Below are 23,246 nucleotides of genomic sequence, written 5' to 3' on the forward strand. Positions count from 1 at the left end.
ACTTGACTGACAAATTTTATTTTGGCCTCAAATTTAAAATGTCTTTTATTAATGGGAGTAATTATTCAAAAACAAATTTACCAAATGTTTTGTTATATCAAAAAGGGGGAGATTGTTAAACTAAGCTTTATTTGATAAAAGATTTTGATATAACAAATTGAAGTGTTTTTAAATATAATTTAAAATTGACAAAATGATTTTTAAATTTGAAGTTTAAGAAATAAAACTTTGAATATTTACATTAAACTCTTAGAAAAATTTGAAATACTTTTAAAATCAGTGAAAATGATTTTAACCAAGCCAAATGATTTCAATCAAGTTAAAATCATTTTAACACATCAAAATGATTTTCAAACAAGTTAGAATTGCTCCAGACCAAAAAGTATTGACACCATTTGGCCAAGTATCAATATTTTTGGAATTATTGATACGCTTAGAAAAATCGAGACCAAACATGCATTTTGTTATCAGAAACCCTAAAAATTATCGATACCATTTTTTCAATATCGATATTTTCTGAAAATAACCGATACCTTTCTTAAAAATGATACCAAAATAGCATTCTGTTTCTTATAAACCCTACAAAGTATCGATCTGGTATCGATACTTATTTCAAAAAGTAACGATAAAATAATTTTTTGGTATCGATTAATAAATCCCAACGATCACTGAATCAACATTTATTACAAAAATTATTGATACTCTTTTATTTGTTATCGATACTCGTAGTTACAAGTGAAATAAATGTTCTGGTTTTACATCCCCAACGACTATATTCACTACACCAACAACCTTAACGATTGGAAATCTATTTGAGGGTATAAATACCATCCTCCAAAGACTTGCAACATTAAGAAAAGCACTTTCAAGCAAAAATCATCAATCAAACAACCTTGAAGCTTAATTCTTTCACATTCTTCTTACATACTCTTGTGAGTTTTATCTCTATTCTCTTTCTCAAGTGTATTTTGTTGTATTTGAGCTTCATTTTGCAAACAACTTAATCTTGTAAGGATTGTTTCTTTGTTTGCTTATTTGTATCTCTTTGAGAGGGTTTGTAACTTAAGATTTGGGGTAGAAATATTAAGGAGTTATAAGGTTAAACCTTGTCTTCAAAGGTTGAACAAATTAGTGAATTTGGAAAAATCCTTAGTGATGGAAAGCTAAGGTAGTGGAGTAGGCAATTGGGGCCGAACCACTCTAAATTCTTTATGTTCATTGTTTCATTTTTTGTCTTTGTTTTCACTAAAATTTTTAAAGGCCAATTCACCCCACTATTGGCATTTTTGTTTTTTTCCGTTGAGCTAACGTAAACTTGCTATTTTTTTAACATGCATGACTCAATTCTAACCATTCAAATTTTTTTAAGTTCCCATCCATGGAAACTCAAATCAAGCTCATGAATTCTCTAATTAATCATTTGGGCTACTAGTATCTATCATTAATCATCAAGATTTTAACTAACAATTTAGAAGAAAGCTTACATATTTTTTGCTACTAGATACGAAAATGGAGAGAAGGAGAAACGTGTTTCTTCCAAGCTTGGGCGTAAGAAGAAGAATGAGAAGATGATGTTATAAAATTATTCTTTTTATTATTTCTTTCTCCCACTATGTTCTCTTATCATATAATTTAATTTAACTAAAATTATTAATAAATTATCAATGGCTATTAAACCCAATATTTAACAAATAGTGGAGATTAATGGCTTTGATCACCCCAAGCCACAAACACTTATTAATGAATAGACTAATTACTAGTTAGTCCTTAGTTTAATTACCACTTAAGGACATACTAAGTTCTAATTCAATTTTTTCTTCATTTTGGTCATTACACAACTTAGCCTCTGTACTATTTTTATTAACCGATTTAATTCAATAAGACTTTATTATTCTACCTCCCGATTCATACATAACCCATAATTATTCTATTTTAATTATTTACTAGTTCAACTCAATTTCTTCAGTTTGAAATCAAATTTTAATATATTGATAGAAATCGGATCGTTTTAAAATATCTTCTTTAACGACTAATTAGATAAGACTATGATTGAGTGCTCTTTGAAATACTAACGTAGCTTCCACACTGCTACCACCATTGTAAAGGCAATCTTCTTCAACTTGGTGTAATTTAATCTATCATTTTGAAGAACTTTACTTACACAATACACTGGGAACTGGCAAGCTCCCTCTACTTTGACTAACACAGTGATGATCATCTCATCAGATGTTGTGAACTGGAGTTGGAGTCCATCACTAAACGAAGGAGAAACTAACAAGAAGATGGAACTCAAGTAGGCTTTTAACTACTTAAAAAGATATTTGACATGCCTCATTCCATTAGAAGGGGGTTTTGAGAGCTTTAAAAAACGACGAACATCTTTTAGCCATCTTAAACACGAACTTGTTTAGAGTTGTTATCCATTCTATTAGGCATTGAATTTCTTTGCCTATCTTTGGTGGACTCATTTCAAAGATGGCTTGATTTTTTGTGTTTGCCTCAATATCTTTACTAGAAATCATGAAACCTCATATTTTATTTCCTAAGCACCAAAGTACTTCTCGAGGATCACTAATAACTTAAAGAGTATCACTTTATAATGGAATAGCCTATCCTCCATGATGAAATAAATATTTTCTTAATCCTTTGGCACCATTGTAGTCTAATTTTAGCCAAAGAAAGCATCCATAAAACTCATGTATTTGTGATCAAATGATGTATTGACTAGCCTATTAATAAAAGGTTAAGGAAAACTATCCTTAGGGCATGCTTTATTCTAATTGATGAAGTCCATACATTCTTTATTTACCATTTAGCTTCTTCACCATGACAACATTGGGGATCCAATCAAAGTATACTAATTCTTTGATAAAATCAACAACTACAAGCTTGTAACTTCTATTCTTATAACCTAAACCGTAATTGGGGCAAATCTTCTCTTCTTCTATTTGACAAGCTTGACATTTGGATCTAAATTTAAGGTATGGACTATCATCGTAGGGTTAATGCTTGGTGTATCAGCAACTGACCAGGAAAACATATCAATGTTTTCTTTTAACAAGTTGTTTAAATTGTGTTTTTCTCATTTTGGCAAGATTGGGAAATATAAGTCATCATTTTAATGTCACTATAAAGAAACGTTGCAAGGGTTTTGCCTTCTTAATTGTCTTTGTTTTTTACGATCTTGTGTTTGATCTTAAGTCTAAGCTCTCAAGAGTCACCAAACTTAACAATTAATAGGTTGATTAGTGAAACTAAAAATCGACCTTGCCTTTTTCAACGCATTTTCATTTAAGCCCATTTGTTTGAAAGCTTGCCAATGTAATTGTTGGGGATCGACCCAATTAAGCAACGAACAAGTAAAAAATAGCTGAAAAAATTGAGAAATTGAACACACAAATTTAACATGAAAAACCCCTCCAAAAATGATAAAAAACCACGGGCAAAGATAATTTTACTATAATGGCAAAAGAACGAAGAGTACAAAAAATGGAAATAAAAACTAAACCCTGAAACCCGAAAATAAAATACCCTCAAAACGTAAACACGAAATTCTCCAAAATTGTTATGAGTTCTAATATTTTAATAGACTAAATTCGTAGGTCAAATAATAAAAATAATCTAGACTAATTAGAGTTCGACTGAAACAAATAAACAAAGTTTAACTGGGAGATTATCTCTCAATTTTGACTGAAGTATGAAACATACTCAACAAATCTCCACGTTGACTCGTATTTCCACAATGTTATCTTTGCCAAAGCCTGCCACGGGCCTATCTTGAACTATGTAAGGAATTAACTGAGTCAAATTTGTGCTTAGAAGTTGGAAAACTTCTAGCCTTCGACTTATGCACTACCAAATCAAAACTAACCCGAGTCTGATTTTCACGAACATAGTGCCCAACTTTTCAAAACCTGAGAACCTCTCTTCAATGAAACAGTCATACATTTTTCCCTCCTATGACCAAGCTGCCTCCGCTTCAAACGAGTTGTCTTCAACTCTGAAATGGATGAAGGACGTCTAATTTCACCAGTCACTATAGAACCTTCTAGAATATGAAAACTACCAATCATTTTACCTTTTAACAAAATGAGAGCCCCACGAGACACCTTAATGTTGTTCGACTCAATGTTGATTCTACAACCTTTCAAGTCTGAAATACTTAAGGAGATGAGATTCTTTCATAAATTAGTTGCATACTTGACATCTAAGAGTGTCATAATCGTCCCATCGTGCATCCTAATTTTAACAATACCAATACCGGTTACCTTACTAGATGAATCGTTTTCCATGCACACAACTCCACCTTCAACCGAACTGTATGTGGAGAACCATTCTCTATTGGGACACATGTGAAAAGAACATCCTGAATCTAAAATCCACTTGGATGTAAGCTCAAAGTTATCGCTCGTTGACACTAAAAAGAAACGATCACCGCTTTCATTGGCAAAATTAGCACTAGCTACATCTTCCTCGTTACTCTTAGCAGCTCTTTTATTTCGCAATTTATAACAATCTGCTTTGACGTGATCTAACTTCCTACAATAACAACACATTTTGTCTCGCTTCTTTGATGCTACCAAAACGGAAGATTGTTTATCTGCCTTACTATCCGAACCAAACTCATTGTCTAGTTTGTCTTTACTCAGCAAATGACCCTTTACATCATCGAATGAAAGTTTATCTCTACTATAAATCAGGGTTTCCCTAAAAGACTTGTATGAAGAGGGTAAAGAGCACAATATTAGCATAGCTTGAACTTCATCGTCAATCTTAACCTCAACATTTTTTAAATCATTCAAAAGAGCAATAAATTGACTAATGTGATCTCTAAAAAGCTCACATTCGTTCATGCAAAACGTAAATAGACATTATTTCAACACTAAACGGTTAGCCAGCGACTTAGTCGCATAAAGAGTTTCTAACCTTTTTCACAAAGCGAATGAGGTTTTCTCCATAAATACCTCCTACAATACCCTATTTGCGAGGCACAATTGGATTGCAGACAGGGCCTTTTCATCAAGCTCTTCCCATTCTATCTTATCTAAATTCTCAGGCTTTTCCCAGTAACGACCTTTTTTAGGCCTGTCTGAACTAGAATTGTCATCATCCGAACTTGCCACAGATTGAAATTTGTGACACCATTGAACTTCTCAATGTCAAACCTTGTCCTGCCATCTCTGAACAGGCTTATCTACGAAATTGGAACTAGCCCTTGATACTACTTGTTGGGGATACACCCGATTAAGCAGCAAACAAGTAAAAAATAGCAGAAGAAATTGAGAAATTGAACACACAAATTTAATGTGGAAAAAACCCTCCAAAGAGGATAAAAAACCACGGGTAAAGATAATTTTATTATAATGGTAAAAGAACGATGAATACAAAAGATGGAGATAAAACTAAACCTTAAAACCCAAAAACAAAGAACCCTCAAAATGTAAACACAAAATTCTCCAAAAGTGTTCTAATTTTTTAATGGGTATTTTTTCTAATGTTGTAAAAGAACATATTTATAGGCTAAATTTACAGGTCAAATAATAAAATAATCTAAACTAATTAAAGTTTAACTGAAACAAATAAATAGAATTTAACTGAGATACTCAACAGTAAAACTTCTACTATGCTTCAACTATAAAGCAATATTCTCTTAACCTCATTTCATTGTTCATTACCATTCTCGCCCAACATTATGTCTTCATCAACTTCATTAAAATTGACTTGCCATTTATGATCTCAACGAGACTTTTTGCCGTTGGGTTTATCACCATGATGCTCCTTAAATGCACTTTATGCTTAGTGTTGGAAGTGGTCTTTTCTTCATTGTATCGCACCTTTGCAAGTTGTTTACCAAAAACCTTACCTTGTGATACGGGGTTGCGCGCGGACCAAGATCGAGTTGCCAAGTCACGAGAAACTCCTACGAAAACCCTAAACAATTAGATCTGAAACGAAACAGAAAATTAAAAGATTAGATTTTTGAATTTTCAGATCTGAAATAAAATCCCCAAATCAGCAAAGAATCAAATTGAGAATAGAAATAAGTGTTAGGGTTCTTGAAACCCTCAAGGAGATTGTGATTCTGCCCAATTGAACACCAAGATAGTTTTCCCCAAATTTCGACAATCTAATTTCACCCAAAAAGAGTATGGAAAAACCCTAGAAATTGGGGATTTTTGGGCTGATTCCTTAAGATAGAAAAAGACTGAAAACACAATAAGAACAGAAAATAGATTAGATAATGATTCAGCACAAGTAGAAATAAAGAAAAAATTGACAGTAAGAAATTAAAAGATAAGTCCTAAGAAGCCTTGAAATCTCGAAAGATCTCACAACTCCCTTCAAACGGCTCTAATCTCCCCTCCAAAGAATATCAATGGCAAGAAGAAGGTTGAAGATGGCTCCCACAATCACAAGATTGTTAAAACAACTTCTAAAGAAAACTCAAGAGAGAAATCTTGGAGAAAACTCAAAGAAAATTCTGCTCTCAACAAATCTGAAATTTTAATAATAATGATAAGTGTTTAACAAGGTGGACAGTCATGCCTTTAAATAGGCCTTATAACTAGTCCTAATCTAATTAGAAAACTAAAATAAAAAAAAACTCCTAATTATTTTAATATGGAAATTCGGTCAAAGGTCATTTTATCTGGGACTCTTGGACTGAATATTGACATAAAAATTTAAACTAAGTAAATAAATAAATAAATAAATAAAAATAAAAATAAAACTTTACAACTTGGGCCACTTTGACAATTTGGCCTGATTTTCAACTAAGTATGGATGGATTTCTTGATTGGGCTGGGAATTTGCTTATTGGGCCTCGCCTTCAAGAATTTGGGCTTTTGTGACTCGTATCATTCCCCCCTTCCTCAAAAAGATTCGTCCTCGAATCTGAAAAATCAAATGAACTCGACTTTCCTCTATCGAACGGGACTAATGGCAATTGAGTCCACTGAAAAGAATAGCCATGAGATAGTAAATAGTAACGGAAATAAGCTTGTAGTCCAATCATAAGCATAATAGAACAGGTATAACGCATGTGAATGGACAGATTCAGATTACCATGCAAACAATCTAATTTACTCACCACTGCCTCGTCAAATATTTGAAACAAAGATGGACATGTTTTAAGGCATTCAGTCGTCTCACATTGTTCCCACAAACCATGAATAAATTGCGAGTAATAAATCAAATGGTAAACATAATCGTCACAAGTAGGTATTTGAAAAGATTCACATGGTTCACAGAGTTGCATAATCATACCATGCATTAATCGATGGTCTATAGATTCACTCACACATGCATTATCAAAAACAAGAATCTTTTTATCAACCATCAAAACAGATAGATCATCAATAAATAAAATAGGACAGTCAAGCACGTTTCGATCTAAGTGTTCATCAACACGATCTTTATCACTATCCGAGGAGTACAAAAGTGTTTCAAAGGTTTCAAGCATCTTACCCCGATAAGCAAAAGAATAAGGGTCGATTTTACCTTTTTCATTTAAAACAAACCTTCGTTCATCGGGGGCATAGTGTAGTCGAATCTCCGTTGTTGAGTTAACCTTTGTCAAATGGAACTCAAACTTCATGTACAACCACATAAACTGTTTAAGGCAAGAATATAAATTGAAAACAAATTTGGCAAATTTCGTTACCTTATTCTCCAAAACAGATTTGGACAAATTCAAGGATTTTACACAAGGTAAATCAAGAGAATAACAAATCACGCTTCTTTTCGTAATGACTTTATCAACCACAATCGAAGAGTAACAATTAATCAGATCAAAATGATGGGATCTTTTAAGAACTAAGTCACCAAAAGTTTTATCAATAATTTTCAAATCTGCACTGGACTCGGTTTCTAAAATTTCCTTACCTCGCTTACCTTCGGGATCATGTAGTGTGATTTCATCTTTGCTTAAGTTGATCGTATGAAAGCGTCTTTCATTTGAGAGGTATTGAAGTTGAAAGTTATCTTTCGATCTTTCGGGAACCTGAAAAGTAGCAACACAAGAAAAATTCATATCTTGGTTAGTGGAAACATTCCTCACTAGCCTTTCCTCGTCTTTTTCTTTTGTTTCTTTTTCTAACTCATTTTCTCTTCTTTCTTCAACTTCTTTTTCAATTTTCTTTTCTGTTTCACATTCCTTTTCACTCTCAATCTCTTTTTGCTCTTTTTCATTCTCTTTTTCTTTTTCCTCACTTGTTTTAACAGAATTTCTCAGTTTGATTTGGTCCTCATGGACTTGTTCCGGAGTGAGCGGCACTAAGGTAAGTTTCTTTCCTTGATGCTTGAAAGAATACCTATTGGTACGACCATCGTGAGTGACTTTTCGATCCAGTTGCCATGGTTCTCCTAGCAACAAATGGCAGGCTTGAATAGGCATTACGTCGCACACAACTTCGTCTTGATACTTACCGATAGAAAAGGCAATGCGCACTTGTTGAGTGACCCTAAATTGGCCTTCGTTGCTAAGCCCTTGTAGTTGATAAGGTTGTGGATGCTTGGTAGTGGTTAAGCAAAGCTTTTCCACCATCGTCGTACTGGCTATGTTCGAGCAACTTTCACCATCAATAATAACTCTACAAAGCTTACCTTGTACATGGCAGCGAGTATGAAAGAGATGTTCTCGTTGCTGCTCGCTCCTTGGTTTTGCCAAAGATGATTGTCCACGATCATGAAAATCATCATCCATTCTAGTGACACGTCGAGGGCCGCGCCTTTGGGGTTGGTTATCCCTATCTTCCTTAATTGGATCTCGATATTGATGTTTTTGATTCACTCGTACCTCATTCAAAGTAGTATTCAATGCTTGAAGTGTAGCATTTATTTGTGTGATTGCAGCAGTATGTCCATCTAACTGTTGTTGGACTTTCATAAGTGCATCATTATTATCACCTTTAGACATCTTCAAAACCTGTAAAAAATAAACACTCAACACTCAAAAATAAAAGTTAGCAAACCTCACCATTAATCACTCAAAAAGAAAATTCAAATTCTCAATGAGGTCGAATTCAATCTTGTGAGTTCTTTATCAGAGTTTATATCAACCAATTAGAGAGTGTGAACCAAACTACCAAAGAATCCTAATTTGCACTAGGATGCCAAAAACTGACGAGACACCAATTGATTCGTGTTGCACCGAGGAAGAAGTTGTGCACACGTTTAAATCCTACTAACACAAGAAACAAGAAGGTGTTAGATAACGTAAAGGAAGAATAAAGGTAAACAAATGAAAACCTACAGCTAAGAATCAATAAAAATTGCTGAAAACAGAAAACCCGAAAAACTGCGGAGTAACTTGACAACTTCGTTCGAGGTGTTCCCGATCTCCAAAAATCAAGAAATTAAATCTGGAGTGTCCTTATATATTGAATTTTTGATCTGGAAATTTTGGGCACCAAATTCAACCCGCTAAATCTTTTTTTAAATTTTTATTGAATTTCGTATTTTTTGATTTTTTGACTTTTTTGACTGATTTTTTGCGGGAATAATTTTTTTATATTCAATCACAGTGCCAAAAATATGTATGTAAAATTTCAGATCAATCGGACAATGTTTACCCACTCAAATGAATTTTTTTTAAACAATTTTTCTGGGTAAAACTGCCGTTTATGCTTTAAAAAATAGAGATCAGTTTAGAAATCAACCAAGAACACCCAAAATCTGATACCAAATGATACGGGGTTGCGCGCGGACCAAGATCGAGTTGTCAAGTCACGAGAAACTCCTACGAAAACCCTAAACAATTAGATCTGAAACGAAACAGAAAATTAAAAGATTAGATTTTTGAATTTTCAGATCTGAAATAAAATCCCCAAATCAGCAAAGAATCAAATTGAGAATAGAAATAAGTGTTAGGGTTCTTGAAACCCTCAAGGAGATTGTGATTCTGCCCAATTGAACACCAAGATAGTTTTCCCCAAATTTCGACAATCTAATTTCACCCAAAAAGAGTATGGAAAAACCCTAGAAATTGGGGATTTTTGGGCTGATTCCTTAAGATAGAAAAAGACTGAAAACACAATAAGAACAGAAAATAGATTAGATAATGATTCAGCACAAGTAGAAATAAAGAAAAAATTGACAGTAAGAAATTAAAAGATAAGTCCTAAGAAGCCTTGAAATCTCGAAAGATCTCACAACTCCCTTCAAACGGCTCTAATCTCCCCTCCAAAGAATATCAATGGCAAGAAGAAGGTTGAAGATGGCTCCCACAATCACAAGATTGTTAAAACAACTTCTAAAGAAAACTCAAGAGAGAAATCTTGGAGAAAACTCAAAGAAAATTCTGCTCTCAACAAATCTGAAATTTTAATAATAATGATAAGTGTTTAACAAGGTGGACAGTCATGCCTTTAAATAGGCCTTATAACTAGTCCTAATCTAATTAGAAAACTAAAATAAAAAAAAACTCCTAATTATTTTAATATGGAAATTCGGTCAAAGGTCATTTTATCTGGGACTCTTGGACTGAATATTGACATAAAAATTTAAACTAAGTAAATAAATAAATAAATAAATAAAAATAAAAATAAAACTTTACAACTTGGGCCACTTTGACAATTTGGCCTGATTTTCAACTAAGTATGGATGGATTTCTTGATTGGGCTGGGAATTTGCTTATTGGGCCTCGCCTTCAAGAATTTGGGCTTTTGTGACTCGTATCACCTTGCCTATCAGAATTTGAAGAACCGGGTTGGGTCTCCTCAATGTGGCAATTGGTTTTGATCCATAAATTGCTTTAGTCGTCTTCGCTTTAATAAACACATAGACAGACAGTCAAATTTTTGCTTTTGTTTTTCAAATTATGTGTAAAATACCCCAAGAGAAATAGTTGAATTAATTCTGTATTTTTATCATATAAATATTATCACGGTATATATTAAGATTTCGGAGTAATTTAAAAGAAGAATTACTGCTATTGATATTATTACTCCAAAATTTTAATATATAATAATATTATGGTAATTACTCTTTTATTATCATATAATGTTAATTGCTCTTCTAAATTATGGTAATAATATTATGGCAACTCTATTCTATTTTACAAGGTAATAGTATTATGATAATTGTTTTTTCACTATCTTTAATATATATGGGTTAGTATTTGGTATACTAGCAGTTTAAATTTTTTTTTTATTTTAGAAATAATCTTGAAAAATTGTTACATGTCTTTTTTTTTAAATATATTTTTTTAATATTTTACTATATCCTTGTAAGACACTTGTCAACTCCTAATCTTATTTATAGAGTTTAAAAACTCTACTCATAATATACCAAATATTTTATATATATATATGGTAAATAGTATTATGATAATTGTTCTTTAATATATACGGTAGTAATATTATGGTAATTGCTCTCTCTTTATATAGATTTGACGGTAATTACTGTTTTAATAGCACGTATATAATAATTTCATAAATTAATGTTAATTACTCTATTCACTGAGTAGGATTATCCTCTTTTTGGCCATGTCTTCGGAAGCATTTGGAGAGGGTTTTCATTAATTGCGATTCATTTCACGACATGTTTTAATTTTTTTACATTGATTATTTATTAAATTAACACGTGTCAACCAATAATAAGGTTGCTTGTGGAAATTCTATGCTGCCACCTATTTGAATTGTTTATGCGAAGCATAAATACAACTCAAAATTAAATTGAAAGTAACATTTTGATAAAATAAATAAATAAATAAATATCTGAAACTCATCCAATTGCGGAATATTAAAATGGTTTGACTTTTACATAAATGATGTTATTTTGGTTTATCATATTAATGTCGCCACCCACCCATTTGCGTAGTACAAATGCCAGCGAATATGTACTTGGTTAAAAATTCTGACATTTTCAAATTAATTTAGAAAACTCGTACTTAAGAGATTAAACTTGGATGAACCATCAAATTTAAAGCCAAGTACAAAAGATAGTACAATTCTAACTTCCTGCCATTACCAACATAGTCTTCTATTGAATTCAACCCCAGAAGCAGTCACCTATTTAAATCCATCCATCCGCTAAAACATTGTTGGAATTGAAAATATGGCATCTGCGGTTACAACAGCCATCTTTGCTGCATTACTCATCATGGTTGTTTCCGCTCACGAGGGGCACGACCACACACCTGGAATGGCCATGTCTCCGGGACCGGCGGCCACTAATATGGCCAACATCTTGGCTCCAACTGCAGTGATGGGGGTATTCCTTGCTTTGGTTGTTGCAGTTTTGGGTCCTTTAACAGAATAATATTTAATATTGCAGTGTTGTTTCGGATTTCTTCGCTGGTCTTAATAAATGTTTTCCATGTATTGCTTCTCATTCCGCTTCCCTTTTCATTTATGAAAATTTCATGCGTTACAGTTTATTAAATTTGTTGTTCGACTTTCATTAAGAAACAAATGTATCATCATTCAAACGAGCGTACAAGACTCAACTCTCATGTCATTTTCTTATTTCATTATTAACCAAATAGTTGGGATTTGGATCCCGTCAACAAATTACATCTTAACAATACAATTTCAGACTCAAGTTTTTTTTTTATTTAACAAATTCGTCCACTGGTATTAAATTAATTAATTGTAATTACTAAAAAATAAAAGATAACAATAATAATTTTATTTAAAATAAATAAATGCAGATAAGAAACTACCCTTGATAAAAACTAAAAACTAAACCAACTCAACAAATAACTTTATTTTTTTCCCTCAGACCACAATTTGTATTTATTTAATTTATCGTATTTTTTTCTGTCACTCGCTAATTTCTGTGTCAAAATCTAGTAGAACTATATAAAATTCTGATCATAAAGGGTAATGTGTATGTATATATTTCGAGAGAGATACGTACATAAAAAAAGCGATTTTTATTTTATTTTACCCCTTCCTCTAATCTCCCATGTTTACGGTGATCTACCTCTCTCGTTTTGCAGATATTGTATAAACCATTTTTTCTCCGGCATCCCCTCTCTAAATAAATGAAGGGCAAAACACAAACAATAACTATCCATTTGAATCAAACAAGAATACGCAGGTGAAAAGTTCCTTTGATCAAATTTATGCTACGTTTTTATATACATAAATAAAACAATAGAGAGGATAATACAATGTTCGGTTCTAAACAGCAATTTTGCAAACATAGATAGGATTTCACCCGTCCCCCACCCCCCCCTCCAAAAAAAAAAGAAAAAGAAAATAGAGAAATAGGATTAGATAGGATAGGATTTAAACTACAAAATAAAAAGGATTAGATAGGTTTAAGTGTTGCATATGCTGAGATTTACATTCTAAACCTATTGGAAGCCTCCTTTTAAAGCACAAATTACATTGTCCAAGTCCATTGAAGCTTTTTTCTTGTTGAAAGCCGAAAGTTTTTGCCGTGGTCGTTATGTGGTCACGCAAGTTCAATGCAGTTCCACCGTTAATCATTGGCTACTGGAACCACCTGCGATGTGCATAATACCTATATATTTACATTAAATGAGGATTGTATGATGGAATAACCTCGTTTGGCCGACCAATGAAGCCCCTTGATATTATTTTAGAAGTCAAAATAACTACACTCGAGAATCTGACGGTTTTGTTTCCTTGAAACTATATTTTGTTAACTCATTACTGTATTTCATCTAGCCTTAGTTGGCTTCTTCTCATACTATGCCACAACAACATTCTTCATACTACATAACCACACTACGATAAGTAATCATCTTCGAAGTTGAGAGAAAATTTAGTACTGGTGAGGGATGTCAATAGGTCGGGTTTGGGCAGGGAGTGTATTCTACCACCTCGTCCTGCGCCCTGATAAGTCCACAGTGTTGATCAATGGGGGAATCTTACAAGTGCTCTTGTTGAGAACAAGCGGATAAATTACAAATAAGACCCAGAGAAAAAAAAACTAAATAAAAAGGAAGAAGAAAGAATTTTACAATAACAATGAGTTACTGTCATCCTTGACGTGCTGAAGAAATGGTTAACTTCTATCTTAACCATCTTCTTCACATCATGATCAACGCACAAATCTTGAACCACTGCAATAAATGATGGGTGCAGAAATTGATGATTTGTAATTTGTGCAGACTTCTTTATCCTGATATAACATTTCGCACGGTTTAAGCAATCATAACTATTCATCAAAAAAGGGCGGCAAGCTTTTCTTAGAAAACAAATCCCATACTGTACCTGTTCAGCATGGCTGCTTTCTCTTGTCAATTTTTAAGTGGATATTATACCATCTCTTCTTCTTAGTTCTATCTCTCGTAGAATGTTTCCTGTCTCTCACTTCACCTTCTTTGGCCTCCCTGGAGACACCCTTACTCCTGTTCCTACTTGAACTTCTCTTACTTGGAGGAATCATCGTGTAGGAAGCATGAATCTCATTCCTTTGTTTGAGAAGCTCATCAATCTGCAAAACCCGCATATAGGATTTGTCCAAGAAATTTATCCATTCACCTATGAATATCAATTCTCACGGAGCTTAACTCATAATTCCCACAAGTTAATCTCACCTCTTGCATTTCCTTTGTGTATCTGGTTGTCATCTCTGTAAATTGTGCCAGGACCTGCAGCAATCAACATGAATATCAACAAGAACAAAAGTTAAATACTGGCACACACACCACATTTGTGGAAGCAGATACCTCTCTGTATTCAGTTTCAAACTTTGACAGTTCCACCCTTTTGGAGAGAATCTCAGCTTCCACAGCTCTAAGGTTCTCTTTTTCCTCTATGAAAGGGGCCGTACAAATAGCTTCTATAGTGTAGCTTACACTCTTGAAAAAGTTGTCACCTAGAAAAAATGGTAGTGAGTTTCATCCATGCATGCAAATCAACTAACAGGAGATTTGAAGGGCATAGTAACAAAGGAAAAACCATAAACAGCAAAAAAATGTGTGCCCGGTTTTAATTCAGTTATTTCACATGGTTGAAATCCATCCAGTTTTTTGAAGAAAGCTGTATCTGGATCCTTTGCAGCCGCAACCTGCAGTGAGGCATGTCAAAACCAGATTAAGGATGACAACAAGATCAAACTTCAACTTGAAGTCCAACTATGTCATATTTGTAAATAGTCACTCACTGAGTTGACTGTTTGATCCAAGCGATAGACAGGGAAGCCAAGAAAATACATTCCCGCAGATGTAACTTTTCCTGTTTTTGCACTGTCCTCCTACACCAAAAAGAAACAAACTTACCTTCAACAGACAGATAAGTAACATATGCACAATTTAAAATGAGGCCCAAGAGCTTAAAGTTTTAAACAACTATGCTACTAATGCTTCCATTAAAAATAGAATTTTCTTATCAGAAGCACCATAAGAGATCACAGCAAAGCCATGTCCCAGACAAACCAAGTATATTGACATTTTATTACTGCACGAAAAGCACCAAACAGTTCTAAGAAAGAAAAAGAAGGTAAGAGGAAATGAATAAACACATGAAGTGAGAAAAAGACAAAGGATTGGATTACAAGTTTCTGAAGATAAATATGGTATGACAATCTGTTACAGTTCCAAAACCCAAGACAGTTTTGCCTAATTCTCCACAATGTTCTGAAAGGGGATAGGTGGAGCATATAACTGAAGAGGTAATTAAACACAAAGGTAAGAGAGATGGTTTTTACAGAATTCTCTTGCAGATGATGGGGGAAAGGCCTAAAGTTCTATGAATTGTGAGCTTGCTTTGCGCCAACCTGCTCTCTGGAAACTTGTCCTAATAATTTATCAAAAATCAACTGTTGTTGTCTAGAGATGCTTTTTCTTTACTCAAAATTGTCAAGGGAGAAGACTTAAAATTGTTCTAGAATTAACTTTACATAGCAGTTTATGAAACAGAAAATCTACATGTTATGCAGAAACAGAACAGAAGAGCATTGAATTTGGAGATTCTAAGACTTAGTTAAGGCTGTAAATGAACAGAGCGTTCAATGAACAGTTCATGAACAGTTTGGTTTTTGTTTGTTTTTGTTTGTTTATTAAGCTAAATAAATGAACATGAACAAGATTTTGAGGCTCATTTATTAAACGAACTGAACACAAACAAAGTTTGCTCAGTTCATTTATGTTCATGAACAAGCTCGTCTTTGTTAGTGTAAAGCTCATTTAATAAATCATTTAAAGCTCGTTTATTGTTCCATTAGTATATATTAATAAAAATATTATGGTTTGTATGCTTTTATATTTATAATATAATTTTTAATATTTATATTTGACTATTTTATATCTAAAAAATTCTATATATATGTTTATTTATTGTTGGATTGTTTATTATTACATTGTTCGTGAACATGCTCAATTATATGTTAATGAACATGTTTGGGAACATGTTCATTTAATGTTCACAAACATGTTTGTTTAACTTAAGCGAACAAACACGCAAAAAAAATTTGAAATTCTTAACGAACATGAACAAACTTAAAAATAAACAAACGAACATGAAAAGAGGTCCGTTCTTATATTATGGTTTGTATGCTTTTTATTTATAATATAATTATTAATATTTATATTTGACTAGTTTATATCTAAAAAATAATATATATATATGTTTATTTATTGTTGGTTTGTTTCTTATTACATTGTTCGTGAACATGTTCAATTATATGTTCATGAACATGTTTGAGAACATGTTCGTTTAATGTTCACAAACATGTTCGTTTAACTTAAGCGAACGAACACAAACAAAAATTTTGAAATTCTTAACGAACACAAACAAACTTAAAAATAAACAAATGAACACGAAAAGAGGCCCATTTGTTCAAGCTCAATTCATTTACAGCCCTAGACTTAGTGATAGTTCATCTGAAGAAACTTGCTATGCAACAGTACACAAAAAGTGCATAACTCAAAAACTTTAAGGCTTTGCTTGGTATGAAGAATGGAAAAAATGAAGATAGAAAATTTGTTAATCAAATAGTTAAGATTCATAACTACTTTCCTACTTCATAACTTAACCATTAAATTATCAAATTTTACATCGTTATCCTTCATACCAAGCAGAGCCTAGAAAGAGAAAGGGGAAGGAAGGGACCACATTACCTGCAGTGCAAGGCTTAATCCACCATTCTCTTCCTGATCAAAATACAATAGCTGCACAAAACCAATCCATTAAGAAAACAATGAGTAATTATTGATCCACCAGAAAAGGATAAAATATTATACTTCATTTTGTTTTTCGTGTCTCCTGGTAAACCAGACAATTAGTTAGTGACGTGTTCTTTTTGCAGTACAGTCGACACAAATACATAAGAATAGCGTATATAGTATAAAAGTAGTATATGTTTTTATTTCAAAATATTTTGAAAGGGGAACAAGCCCAATATGATTGCCCATTGGATCTCAATAAAGTAGGCAGCTCTTAGCAACTCATGCAACAAAAGTTAAATGTTATAAGGATCCTGAAAGCATAAATTATTATTTTAATAAAAGGGTTTCAATAGAACTCAAATGAAACACTACCAGACTTGCTTGTAATCTGATTCAAACTAAACTGAAGCAGTGACACTGGAATCAATATCAAAATTAAAACTACTGCCCTAGCCCGCAAATTAAAACTATAGAAAGAAAACACAAGCACATGCCTCAATAAAATTATCAAGAACAAAGATGTATCTATCTATTCATTGGTACTTAACTAAATATCGTCAATTGACCATGAAAGAGATGAAATACCTAAATCAAATCTGTGACTTAAAGTAAATGCTTCAATTGTTCTCAATAAATCAAATCTTATATCCTAAATCAATGAAGCACTCACAGGGCATGGTTTCTGTCTTCTATGGTGGAGAGAAGGGGAACCTTAAATTTCTTAATGTGATAAAAAGGAATGTACTCTCCCTGTTTAAATCCCTTTTCTTAAAAAATGTCACGGCTACTTAATTTTTACTGTTACCACATATTGCCAAAGGCTCAAAATGGATACAGTTCAACTTTTGTTCATTGGTATGGTAATAATGAAATCAATCTCGGTCTCTATAAATGTCAACCACCCCAACCCCCACCAAAAAAAAAAAAAAAAAAGGTTTGCATACGCAGATGCAGTTGAACCAACCAGTTTCTGACTCATTATATATCTACCTTGAACTTGCTTTTATCAGATGATTGTACTCGGCAAACAAACCCATCTCTTGCTTCCTCTTCTGTTATTTCGACAGAGTAGAAGTGAGCACATTGTTTTTCAACCTGTAAAGGTGCAATAAGTTCAGTGACTGCATAAAAATCAGTATAAAGTACCAGAAAAGAACAGGAATCTAATCACCTCACCTTCCTAGAAACAGGTTGCCCCAGTAGAAGTGGCTGAATAGTGACCACACCATTAAGTGCCTCCTCCAAGACAGTCGCAGATACAGTGGTCTTAATAGGCACACCGAGTTTACTATGTATAGGAATTAGTTAAATACATACCCAATGCATAGCACTCATAAAGGCACAGGAGAGTTGGAAATGTTAAATAATATAAAAGGAGTTACCTAAAAAGTGCAGCAAACATGGTGTTCACAGCCCCCAAGCTTGAAAGATCTAGTTCCAATTCTTGGTTTTCAGCTTCAACAGCCTGTTGAAAGGAAAGAATATCATGATCGACAAAACTCCATGATTCATCAATAAAATCACATTTTATGGTGCACGATGGTGTTAATAAGCGGAAGCATGGAACAACTGACTTCTTAACAGCCTCTGTGTACAACCTGAATGAGTGAAACAGAGAGAAAGTTGCAGATAACGATGATACTCCAACTCTTCATTTTCTCTAGAATACCCGTGTTTGACACATATTCGAACTAGGTATAGGCTTATAGTCATGGAAGTCGATACCATTCTCGCCCAAAACTAGTACCAAGTAATTTAAGTTCCATTTCGGTCAAAATTTTGGAGTGTCCAGTTTGTTTCAACCAATACAGGCCTGTACCAGTGCATATTGTTGGTACAAAATTTTTATTTTTAATTGTCCTAACCATTTTCTTTTTATAATTACATTATAAAATAAAATATACTATATTATATTAAGTTATTATACTCAATTAAGAATTTTAAAATTTATATTTGCATATACACATATTTATACATATGCAATTCAGATATACTAGAATATAAATATAATATACATTTTCTTAAGAAAGTAGTTATAAGACTATAAATATATATAAAGAAATATCTAAAAAGTATTAATAAACCCGAAACGATACATCAAAACACACTGACATCGGTACATACTAGTACCAGAAAAAAATGATACATCCACTGATTCCATACTGACAACCTTGGTTATAGTCCTCCAAAAACTTGAAATATTAAAAAAAAAAAACATTGATAATACCCATGTCAGCTCCCTATCTAAAACTTACCCACGAGTCCAAGTAACAAGGGCAGATAACCATTAGCCTAACAGTACTTCAGACATTAACTGCATGAATGCATATCTCACCTCAAAACCAGCTGTATCATACTGGTTTCTTTTATCTGGATCAGACAAGATATTGTAAGAAAATGTGACCTCCTTGAACATATCAGCTGCAACAGGATCATTTCCATTCTTATCAGGATGGTACCTGAAATGGCCCAAGATTAGCATCTATACCTAACCAACCTAAATAAAGCAAGAGTATAATAGGAGCTTAATTTGTACAATAGAAAGAAATAAACAACATGCAAATAATGAATGAATCCAACCATCTCAGAAGTAGTCAAAGTCCTGAATAGTATGTCCCAAATCAGATTTTTCCTTGTCTAAAACTCTTTGCCTAAGTGAAAGTGTGAAACCGTCAAGGGCAAATAAACAATTCTTTAGGTTCATGTTGGAAATAAGCCCCTTCCAAGGTGCACAATTACCTTTGTCCTCGGAATACTTTTGGCAATTGTTTATCTGTTTGTTTGACCGGTTTTCTAGATAACTAACTAGTTATCATAGCCAGTGCTATTGCCCCATCCTTGAACTCGTTACAAAATAGAACTCCTACGCTGAATCTATCAAATGGATAAATACCCGATTCAAAAATCTGATGTCTGGTAAAGTCCTCGACAGCTACTTGGTCTGTAATGATACAATGACTCTCCTACACCCTACCAATAGAGGGCAAAACCGCCAAACCTAATCCCAGACACTCATCAAGCTCTAATAATCATTCCCAATTTGACTTCCAGATTAAAGTCCTAAATACTTATTCTCCCAGTATACTCCATGTATGCGTGTGAGTTTAAGCCATAATTAACCAACAATTATCACTATGCTCAAATTAGTGAACCCTGATCTATAATATAGTAACTGCTAAAAACTTTCAAGAAAAAAGACCGAGAGTTTTAAACATTTCAAAACTTTCAACTTATAAATTGAAAAATTAAACATACTTGAGAGCCATTTTTCGATACGCGCTCTTGATTTCCTGATCCGTAGAGTTCCTCGAGACTCCAAGTACCTCATAGGGATCTCGACAAAGATGCTTCGCCATTCCGTCGTTTTTCTCCGACTTGGATCGATGTGGCGGCATTTTTTAAAAACACCACCAAAAAAAAATACAATAAGGGAATTTTCTTCTCGGTTTAGTTTTTCCTATCAGGAACCCTAAAAATCCAAAAGTTGAACTAATTTCTAAAACCAAATGAAAATTATTTTCCTTTTGGTTTCCACCTCATTTCAGCGAACTACAACATTTTTTGGGATTAAGAAAGGCAAAAAGAAAAGAAAATTAAAATGAGTCAGGTGCATTGAGAAGAGCAGAGAGATAGAAGAAACTCCATGGGACCTCCAAGCTGAAGCTTCGGAGGAGAGAGAGGAGACAAGGAGGGTGAAATTTTGGAGGTGAAATGGTAATATTTCTTTCTTTTTCGTTTTTTTTTTTTCGTTTTGTAACTTTTAGGAGAAAAATTATTGAGAAATCAAATCCTACCATTAGGATTAGATTTAATTTTGATTGGAATTTTAATTTGTTTAGTTAACAATTGTAATTATATGAAAATTGAATAAAATAATTTTCTTTAATCAGTTTTATTAATAAATATATTTTTGAAAATTAATTAACCAAAATAATTTATAATTATTTAGCGACTAATTAAAAAAATTAATGAGAAAGTAGTTTTAGTGAAATCTAAAATACTCCTTATTAGCTTTTTAACTTTATTTGATTAAATCAAAGCAATATAGAGATGATGTTATTATGTGAAGGAAGGTGGGATGGTGATTGGTTTTTGAAAAATACAAGGAAAATCTTTAATTGGGAAATTATATTTCAAAAAATTAAAAGAAGCAGGAATGGAAAAAGGCCGGAGCTTGATTTGCATAATCAAAGATGAAATTTAACACTACTAGCATGTTTGGTTGGGTGTATTGGCATAGCCAATACACCCCTAATCGTGGGCCCCATTTATTACGCCTCTAATCCGTTGTTTGGTTCAATGTATTGCTATTACGGGGCTAAACCATTACTGACTTAATCGGTGAAATCCACCGATTTCTAATACCTCCCTTTTGCTCCGTTTAGGCGATCCTTCAGTTTACCCTCCCTGTTTTACCCTCCCAGGCTTCACCTTTTATTTTCTTTTTCTTTACAACCGATTTGCTCCTTCTCAACCTTTTCTTTTCTTTTTGTATCATTATAGCTCCAAATTTTTGTTGTTTGATCGAATCCAAAATATTAATCTCAGTTTCGCACAAAAACTGTAAGTCAAATACCTTTCTATCAGCAGTTTATTTCTTTATCGTTTTCGTTGAATTTTGCTGCTCGTTTAGTTATTTTTTCTGTCGAATCTGTGATGAGTTATGAATATCGGATATATGTTATCATTATCTTTATTTCTCGTTGTAGTTCCTTGAAATTTTTTTTATTTTGTTGAAACCAAATGAAAAGAATCAATGGAGGGGCTGATAAAATACCCTAAAATTGAACCAGAAGACAACCAGTTTCAATTCTTATCTTCCCAGGTAATTCTTATTATTTTTCTTTCTCGTGTTAAATATCTGTTTGGTTGCATTGAAAACCAAGGAAAAGGAACTGGAAAGTTTGTAAATGTTGTTTCTCTGCTTTTTCTAATTGGGTTTAGCCCAGATGGTTGAATGAATAACCTTAACTAAGATGGAATACAATTTTCTATTGTTTATTCTTTTTTTCTTTGAAAAGGGAGCATCTGTTAGTTTTAGTTTTCTTTTTGTTTTGGATTAATTGTTATTTAGCTTCTCCAAGTAGAGGGTTGTTCTTAGTATTTCTTTGTATGAAAAAATTTGAAGGTTCTTATTGGATGCCTGAGATTGATCGCACGAGCATTGCTGCATTGTTAAGGATAGTCAGTAGCTATTAGTCAAGAGTAGCTGTTAGTCGAAGCTGTTATACAATTGGTTCAATTGTAACTATTTGCTATCCATTATAGTCTGCTAAGGAGTTAATAGTAGCTGTTAGTCGAAGCTGTTATACATATTCTTGTATGAATAGCTATAGAGACTTTATTGTAAAGAGATCATCTTTGCAGATTGATGGTATTTCAATATCAGATGTCTTCCTTCTTGTATATTTAGTGTGTATCTTGATATGCATTGATGTGATTTCCCAGTACTAGAGCAAAGTCATTGTTTAAATTGTAGGTTATTTAATTTGATATGGATTTTAGTATGGCAGCAAGTTTTATGTCGAAATGTACCTATAGGCTATAGCATATTTTGCTTCTTTTTTTTTTTTTTGCTCGCATAATATGCTTATCTTTGTTCTTTTAGTTTGTGGTTGCAAGCAGTTCTGTGTTTGCTGCCTGTTGTTTAGAGGATCTTGGGAGTGTCATATTGGGCATCCTTTGTCATGTCGTTTTTTATTTCTATTTTTTGTTTCTCCTATTTCTCCTTATGTCTGACCTTGTTTCCATTCTTGTTTATTGATGGATATTTTCTTCCATAATGGTTGTTTCCTTTTACTGTGGTTTTCCTTGTTTCAAAAAGACCAGTTCTATACTCTGGAATTAGTGATTCAGCCTGGAGGAATTTCAGACTTCCCCATCAGGTATTCTTTCATCCTTCACCTCTTCTTCTTCTCACGGTCCCCATTCCTTATGCATTTGACTTGCTTTTCCTCAGATGATGTCCCCAGCAAACAATACTGGGCCTTCATCTGGCTCACAGATGGATTTCTTAGCTGAGTTTCGTCGTGCAATTCGAAATGGCAATACCGGCAACTGACTACTGACAAAGTGTGATAATGGCAGATGTGGACTTATGAAGAAATTCATGAACTTTGCACTCGAAGTACCTGTTGTATGTGTTCATTAGTTACTGAAA

General features: G+C 33.2%; 1 protein-coding gene and 1 pseudogene across 3 annotated transcripts; both read right to left on the reverse strand.

Moving 5' to 3' along the window:
* LOC107887730 (mitochondrial outer membrane protein porin of 34 kDa-like) overlaps nucleotides 1–4,073 on the reverse strand; it is a 30,096-nt pseudogene extending 26,023 nt beyond the window's left edge.
* Nucleotides 4,074–13,685: 9,612 nt separating this feature from the next.
* Nucleotides 13,686–21,152, reverse strand: LOC107887704 (chaperone protein dnaJ 16). 3 transcript variants are annotated; one of them, XM_041099973.1, is made up of 12 exons: nucleotides 20,342–21,152; nucleotides 19,422–19,545; nucleotides 18,469–18,551; nucleotides 18,263–18,374; nucleotides 18,077–18,181; nucleotides 17,039–17,089; nucleotides 15,085–15,174; nucleotides 14,880–14,988; nucleotides 14,648–14,796; nucleotides 14,516–14,569; nucleotides 14,190–14,412; nucleotides 13,686–14,097 (listed from the first exon to the last, which is right to left on the reverse strand). In XM_041099973.1, the coding sequence occupies exons 1-11, from the start codon at nucleotides 20,479–20,481 to the stop codon at nucleotides 14,194–14,196; spliced, it is 1,236 nt and encodes a 411-aa protein (XP_040955907.1). In that variant the 5' UTR covers nucleotides 20,482–21,152; the 3' UTR covers nucleotides 13,686–14,097; nucleotides 14,190–14,193. The 3 variants fall into 3 exon arrangements, with proteins under 3 accessions (XP_040955907.1, XP_040955912.1, XP_040955909.1); XM_041099978.1 differs by having other exon boundaries at nucleotides 14,928–14,988; nucleotides 20,342–20,858; XM_041099975.1 differs by lacking the exon at nucleotides 13,686–14,097 and having other exon boundaries at nucleotides 14,189–14,412; nucleotides 20,342–20,858.
* Nucleotides 21,153–23,246: the final 2,094 nt, after the last annotated feature.

This window comes from Gossypium hirsutum, chromosome A03 (genome assembly GCF_007990345.1).
Source record: "Gossypium hirsutum isolate 1008001.06 chromosome A03, Gossypium_hirsutum_v2.1, whole genome shotgun sequence".
Lineage (NCBI taxonomy): Eukaryota > Viridiplantae > Streptophyta > Magnoliopsida > Malvales > Malvaceae > Gossypium > Gossypium hirsutum.

Excerpts from the sequence above, each read along its gene's own strand:
- LOC107887704 (XM_041099973.1), bottom strand. The coding sequence starts at position 20,481 with ATGCCGCCACATCGATCCAAGTCGGAGAAAAACGACGGAATGGCGAAG. Across the intron at positions 18,375-18,468 it reads ATGTTTGCTGCACTTTTTAG|TAAACTCGGTGTGCCTATTA; the intron begins GTAACTCCTTTT and ends TCCTATACATAG. Across the intron at positions 18,182-18,262 it reads GGCAACCTGTTTCTAGGAAG|GTTGAAAAACAATGTGCTCA; the intron begins GTGAGGTGATTA and ends GCACCTTTACAG.